This window comes from Hyla sarda, chromosome 2 (assembly GCF_029499605.1).
Source record: "Hyla sarda isolate aHylSar1 chromosome 2, aHylSar1.hap1, whole genome shotgun sequence".
In the NCBI taxonomy this organism is placed as follows: Eukaryota; Metazoa; Chordata; class Amphibia; order Anura; family Hylidae; genus Hyla; species Hyla sarda.
The window spans coordinates 174,826,527-174,834,458 of record NC_079190.1 but is presented as its reverse complement, the minus strand read 5'-3'; the positions used below and the strand labels follow the sequence as shown (position 1 = coordinate 174,834,458).

At 44.0% G+C, this 7,932-nt stretch overlaps 1 protein-coding gene across 1 annotated transcript in view; it reads right to left on the bottom strand.

The window, feature by feature from the left end:
* Positions 1-1,325: 1,325 nt before the first annotated feature.
* Positions 1,326-7,932, bottom strand: part of TEX29 (testis expressed 29) — a 31,047-nt gene continuing 24,440 nt past the window's right edge. Inside the window, exons 5-6 of the mRNA XM_056560499.1 lie at positions 3,885-3,955; positions 1,326-1,563 (exon numbers count right to left, since the gene is read on the bottom strand). Of these exons, the coding sequence (XP_056416474.1) occupies positions 1,469-1,563; positions 3,885-3,955 (166 nt within the window). The 3' untranslated portion in view covers positions 1,326-1,468. The remainder of the gene's footprint in view (positions 1,564-3,884; positions 3,956-7,932) is intronic.

Genomic DNA, 7,932 nt, shown 5'->3' with positions numbered 1-7,932 from the left:
CCTGTGCTAAGCTGAACGGAGTGTAATACGTCAGAACCCAAAAGCAGAAAGAAGACCGCACAGGAGGACGGGAGAGAGATACCAATGGCACAAGTGGAGTGGTGAGAGGTAAGATAAACTTTATTATTTTAATTGCAGCAACCCGAGCATAATGGGTCAATATATTTTTGATCAATAACCCCTTTGAGGAAGTATGAAGAAGGCTCAGAACTCGATCTTTACTTGGCCGTTTTGAGTAACAGAGGGTCACCACTACCAGCTGGCATGGAGCATTCTTCACTGTCAGCTATTAATCATTTAGATTCTGTTGTCAAAGTTAATGACGGCATCTAAATGGCCATTACAATTGTCATTGGTGGTGCAGTGGCCCAGATCTGCTGCCCATGAGGCTATTGCAGGCAACACATCCATTGCCACAGTACCCTATTAAAAATCTACAATAAAAAGTTGCATTATTAGGAGTGTTTTTTCGATTTTAACTAGGGATCGACCAATATCGATTTTTTAGGGCCGATACCGATAATCTGTGACCTTTCAGGCTGATAACTTATACCGATATTCCGGTATAAGTTATTGGCTATCACCCCCCCCCCGGCCCCGCAGATCAATGATTTAAAGCGGGCGCTTTAAATCAATGAACTGCAGCGGCTTTTGCGGGGTCAGAAACCGCCACCCACTTCTCTCCCTCTGCCTGTCCTGGGGTCCTCCCTAGTCCAACCACCACCGCCGCCGCTGCCCCATTGCCTTCCCCATCGCCGGTTTTATAATTACCTTTTCCCAGGGCCCGGGGTCCGCGCTACTTCTGGCTCAGGTGGCGTCCTGAGCTGTCACTGTGCGCACTGACGTTGACGTCGCATTGAGGACGTTACTCGTCATTGCGCTGCGCAGCGCGCCGCAGGACGTCGCAGGGGCCAGAAGTAGCGCGGACCCCGGGAACAGGTAATTATAAAACTGGAATGGGGGGGGCAATGGGGCAGCGGCGGCCATTTCAGCGGTGGTCTCTGGCCGGGTCAATGCATTATCAGCATATCGGCAAGGTAATTGCAGATACCGATAGTGTCCAAAATCGTGAATATCGGCCGATAATATCGGCCAAACCGATAATCGGTCGATCCCTAATTTTAACTTGATGGCACGAGTCCATAATACCCCTTTAAAGCATCCTCAAAATCTTCTTCTAATGTACAAAACTTAATTGAAAACATATGTCTTTAATAACTATGGGGCATCACTTTTCTGGTGAAATAACTGTAATACTCTGGTCATTTCATGTACAGTTCTTGCCAGTTCCTTGAAAATTTAAACAACCTTAGTAAAACATTTATTTTCTAAAATATACCTAATATAAAATAAATACAATATAATAATTACTATGATAAATAGTATAATACAATTTTCTAGACTTCCATCTCTTGAACATATATTTTTGGCATTTCTTCTGAATTACAAAAATTTATATTTGAAGCCTTCATTTTCTACATCCCCAACCTGTTTCATCCCTGCATTCTTTCACATGACTGGTTTCAGCCTGGTTTCCTTTTTCCTGCGTTTTACTGCTAGTGCCTAACAAGAAGAATGTGAACAAAAAGAAGCTTGTATAATAAATTTTATCTGAAATATAAGGAGAAGGCGCTTCATTTTATTTTTATTATATAATGCCTAATATACAGATGATAAATGTGGGGCAGATTTACTATTGCAAATGTGCCAGATTTTTGGCCAATTACTGCATAAAAACTGGCATACATACCTTCAACCACATTTATTATGTGTTTTAGACACTTTGTTTATCGCTCTAAAAGGGAACAAGGCTTATCAAAAATAAAAAGGCCTAATGGCAGCAACATTGGGCAAGAAATGTCACAATTTGCCATCAAATCCCTTGCCCTCTAATGGTATGTTCACATGGGCTCTAGATGTGTTTGTGTGAAGCGCTTCTGTATAGCTCTCTCTGAGCCGTCGACAGCACGGTGAGCCGGCCTTGACGCTCTATTGACTGGTCACAGCTTTCCCCTTCTCCCATTGAAGTCAATGGGAATGAGGTTTTGGGCAGTGACACTGCAATGTTTTGGACAATGTTTTGGACACTCTCCGCATACAAAAAAAAGAATGTCCTTTGCCTGTGTGAACATGGCAAAGGATAATGATAACCATTTGAATCTCCAATAATAGAATACACATAAATCCAGCAGAAGAGCCATAGAAAACAGAAGTGTCTGCCTACATTGACTTTTCTAATGGCCAACACGAAAACTGGAATAGATCAAGATTTATGTTTATAAGAACAGCCATATAAAACTTTATTTTTAAACATGTTTCTAATAAAATGTAATTAATATTGATTTAAAGATGATGTCATTTTCTAAATGATGAATTTCTTTCACATAAACAAAGTGCATAATTTTTTAAAAAGAAATGTGATTTTTGATGAAAGGCATATAAAGACACTAAATGTAGTATGAAATAAAGACACACATAGAAAAACACTGTGCTGTGCCTCCCAATATCAAATTACTTCTGATTTATTCTTAAAAGGGTATTCCGCCTCTAGACATCTTATCCCCTATCCAAAGGACAGCTTATCCCGTCTCTCCTGCGACACCCCTGTCATCTAGTGCACGGAGCAAGCTTCGCTCTGTGCCTGATGACTGGTGATGCAGCGGCCGGAGGATCGTGATGTCCTGACCCCGCCCACTTGTGATGTCACCCCACCCCCTTAATGCAAGTCTATGGGAGGGGGTGTGGTGGCCACCACGCCCCCTCCCATAGACTTGCATTAAGGGGGTGGGGTGTGACGTCACAAGGGGCGGGGCCATGACGTCACGATCCTACGGCCGCTGCATCACCAGTTATCAGGCATGGAGCGAAGCTTGCTCCGTGCACCAGATGACAGAGGTGCTGCAGGAGAGATCCCACTGCTGGGAACCCCCGCGATCACACATCTTATCCCCTATCCTTTGGATAGGGGATAAGATGTCTAGGGGTATGCCTTTAAGACTAATTTTCCATAAAACATATGCAGTAGGAAGTCTGCAGCAAACTTGACATTTGTTACAGAGGGATTTTGTTATGGATTTGGCTGGAGATATAATCTATCGCACTGTAGATTGGTGGAAAAATTATGCACTAGAAATGGCATGTTGATGGTTACAATTCACAAAGAAATTTGTGAATCCAGCCTAAAACTGTCTTGCAAAGAAAACTCATTAATATACATCCTATAAGGAGCTTAAAGTAGAGGTAAAAAATTATAGGGGATAAATGTCTGTTGCCCCGTGGGGGTTGAGGTTGTAGGGGGCCGACCGCTGGGACCCTGGCTCGGCACCAGCTCTGCTAGAGTGAGTATCGTATCCAGCACATCACCCGATGGAAATACACCTCCTCCATTCATTTCATTTGGAGAGGCAGAGACATGCGAATGTGGTGTGTCCTCCTCTCTTATAGAGATAAATAGAGGGGCATTGGAGGTAAACAGTAAAAACTTAAAGAGGTATTTTCTATTCAGCATAGGAGATAACGTTCAGATCTGTGGATGTCCGGCCATTGAAAGCCTGTGAGCCCAAAAAACACTAGTAAGCTGTGCCCCTGAATGAAAAGAGCAGGTCACAGGGCGTCCCACTGATAAGAAAACTATTAATCTGCAAGTTATCCTGTATCCTAGGGAATAACTTGCTAACATGAGAATACCCATTTAAGGATGTAGTATTATACTACATCATCCGTATAGTATAAACACATTAAATATAAAGTATGTATGTATGGAACACTTGTATGAGAGGTAAACAGGTTTTAAGGTGAAAAATACATTTGCACGGATTAGGCCATCGATATTTGCTTGTCAGTTTGGACATATGATATTTAGAAGAGATGTCCTGTCTTCTCACCTATTTCATCTGGACGATTTTCATTCTCAATATCAGCAAGCTTTTGCTTTTGTTTTCTGTATTTGTAAAACCTATGTAAGAGAGATATTAAAGCACATTCTATACATAGTGCAGATAGTTCAGAGAAAACACTATTTCAGACTGCATTCACATTTATTTTTGCTGTCTGTACCTGTATATTTTGGGACACCAGCAAACAGGCATGTCGAGTAGACTGCAGCATAATTACATTTATTGGACAGAAGATCTATTAGTGACTGTTCGATACATTACCAAAACATACCTATTTTGTACAGGATTCAAAAGAGTAGTCTGTACCACCCAAGTATATGTTCAGGAGTAGAAGACTTTATTCTGTATATTAACCTCAATCGGTCTGCCGCAGGCATGCCATGGTATACGTCAGCATCATTATTTGCTAATGTCTCGACATATATCAGTGACAGACGTCAAACTTCCCTGAATTCCCAGTGTCTTAAGAATCTCCATACACCATTATGGTGTTCTCCTCAAGGAGAAATCTTACCCCTTTGACCCAAGACTACAAAAACATACATGTGGTTATGTATTAAAGAGTACCTGTCACGATCTTGTTAAATTTTATAACCTTCCAGTTCACTGCCCCCATCATGATAAACCACCCCCTGCCTTTATTTTCATTATTTTTTTTAGTTTTCTCCCTTGATATTGCTCTACATTTTCTGCTCAGTCTCAGTCAGACTGGGAAGTGGAGTTCCCCAGCAAGCGTGACATCATCTGAAGCCATACAGGCAGCGTCCCCCCCCCCCCCCCCCACTCTATCCCCCCCACCTCCAGACTGCATTTCCTGATTTTGGACTTCTGCCAGGCAAGCAGGAGTCCAAAGTCTGAGCAAGAGATGGGGGAAAATGTGCTGTGGACAAGTAGGGAGACACCTATTGGCAGCTTTTTTAAACACACATAAAACATAGAAAACTTTTTTTTTTAACAAAGTATATTAGAAAGATATAGTGCAATAGCAAACATTTGTTTAAATGACAGTGCCCATTTAAATATAATTAATTGATAAATATATTATATACAAAACACCTTAAAGGAGTACTCCGGTGGAAAACTTTTTTTTTTTTTCAATCAACTGGTGCCAGAAAGTTAAACAGATTTGTAAATTATCTTCAGACAGATAGATGAAGAAAAAGTCGACAAACTCACCAAGCTTCGTTCAAGAGTTCTTCTTTAATGCAAAATACTCCCAATACAAACATCACAATGGAGGGAGAGGGATCGGTGCGGGGGGTATCGATGCTTGGCAACAGAGCTGTTTCACACTATAAACGTGCTTCTTCTGGGCCAGCTTTTCAAAGCTTGGAAATTTTATTTGAAGGCCAGGAGGGGTGTTAGAAGTAGTTTGGGAATATAATCTGAGTTTGTTTAGAAAATATGGTTTGATGATAGGTACTCTTTAACCTTTCAGGATGAAGGGTGTATGGATACGCCCTGCATTTCGAGTCCTTAAGGACGCAGGGCGTATCCATACGCCCGTGGGAAATCCGGTGTCAACTGCTAGCCGGTTGGGGACCGGAGCCGGATGCCTGCTGAAATTGTTCAACAGGCATCGCGGTATATCGCCCAGGGGGGTCATAATGTCCCCCCATGTCGGCGATGGCCACAGATCGCTGGACAATTCAGCCATAGCCAACAGGGGTGAGGTGGCACTGGTGCCACCTCATGATCGCCCTGATTCGTCGGCCAGTTTACCGGCCGACCAATCAGGGCACCTGCTGCGGGTGTCACTCCCGCAACCCGCTCCGCCTCTCTTCCGGAGGATGTGATCGGGTGCGGGAAGTTGACTCCGGCAGCTGGGGCCCCCCGATCCCTGGCGTCCCTGTTAGGATCGGGGCCCCAGGAGCGGCGGCGAGGGACTGACCTGAGTGCGGCGGCGTGGAGCAGCAGTTGGAGGTGATTGACAGCCTCCTGCTGTTGCGTAGAAACAGCTCCCAGCATGCAAAAAGGGCATGCTGGGAGCTGTAGTTATGCAACAGCAGGAGAGAGACCACCACAACTCCCAGCATTCCCTTATGGGCATGCTGGGACTTATCGTTTTGCAACAGCTGGAGGCACATTTTTTCTATGGAAAAGAGTACCTTCAGCTGTTGTATAACTACAACTCCCAGCTTGCACAAACAGCTAAAGTGCATGCTGGGAGTTGTAGTGGTGCATCTGCTGGTTGCATAACTACAACTCCCAGCATGCCCGTTGGCTGACGGTGACTGCTGAGAGTTGTAGTTTTGCAACAGCTGAAGGCACACTGGTTGTGAAACTCAGTTTTTTTTACCTAACTCAGTGTTTCACGACCGGTGTGCCTCCAGCTGTTGCAAACTTCAACTCCCAGCATGCACCATAAATGCTGGGAGTTGTAGTTTTGCAACAGCTGGAAGCACACTGGTTGTGAAACACTGAGTTAGGTCACAAACTCAGTGATACATAACCAGTGTGCCTACAGCTGTTGCAAAACTAAAACTCTCAGCATGTACAGTCTGTCAGCGCATGCTGGGAGTTGTAGTTTTGCAACAGCTGGATGTTCCCCCACCCCCCTCCCCAATGTGAACGTACAGGGTACACTCACATGGGCGGAGGTTTACAGTAAGTATCCGGCTGCAAGTATGCCGCAGCTCAAACTGCCAGCGAGAAACTACTGTGAACCCCCGCCCTTGCGACTGTACCCTAAAAACACTACACTAGTGTTGCTCGCGAATATTGGCAATACGAATTTTATTCGCGAATATCGCATATTCGCGAATTCGCAAATATTCGCGAATATAGCACTATATATTCGTAATTATGAATATTCGGGGTTTTTTTTGTTTGTTTTTCACAGTACACATCACAGTGATTACCCCTCTTTGCTTCCAGCTTGTGTGGTGTAAAGAAGGCTCTAATACTACTGTGTGAGACTGGCGTGCGAATTTTCGCATATGTGAAAATTAGCATATGCAAATTTTCGCGTATGTGAATTGTCGCTTATGCTAATTTTTTTAATGCAAATTTTCGCATACGCGAAGTTTCGCATATGCGGAAATAAAACGCGAATATTACGAATATGCAAATTTAGCGAATATATGACGAATATTCGTCCATATATTCGCAAAATATTGCAAAATCGAATATGGCCTATGCCGCTCAACACTACACTACACTACACTAACACACAATAAAATAAAAAGTAAAAAACACTACATATACACATACCCCTACACAGCCCCCCTCCCCTCCCCAATAAAAATGAAAAACGTCTGGTACGCCACTGTTTCCAAAACGGAGCCTCCAGCTGTTGCAAAACAACTACTCCCAGTATTGCCAGACAGCCACTGACTGTCCAGGCATGCTGGGAGTTTTACAACAGCTGGAGGCACCCTGTTTGGGAATCACTGGCGTAGAATACCCCTATGTCCACCCCTATACAAGTCCCTAATTTAGGCCTCAAATGGGCATGGCGCTCTCACTTTGGAGTCCTGTCGTATTTCAAGGCAACAGTTTAGGGTCACATATGGGGTATCGCCGTACTCGGGAGAAATTGTTACAAATTTTGGGACCGGACCAGTGATGCTTCTTCCGGATCGGAAGAAGCGTCACTGGACGCGAAATAGGATCCATCGTCTCAAGCTCCCCCCGCCACGTCTAGCCCTCCCTGCACACCCGTTCCCGTTGTTTTGTGCCAGCTGTACGCTTACCAGCACTATTAAACAAGATTCTACAGAAGTGGTGAGTCGCTACGTGTTACCTTTCTTTTTGCTTAAAGTAGAATATGTCACGAAAAAATAATCTTGGAATCAGAATGATAACTAAAAGCATTCCAGAGTTATTAATGTTTAAAGTGACAGTGGTCAGAATTGCAAAAAAACGGCCGAGCCCTTAAGGTGAAAAAGGGCTAAGTCCTTAAGGGGTTAAACGGGTACTCCGGTTGCCTCCTGCGCCTTGCTGTAGCTGTAACCGTGACGTCACGTTCAGTAATCAGATCTCTGTGCGAACTATCACAGTGCGGTCGCACCGGTGAGACGCTCACGGCCGGAGC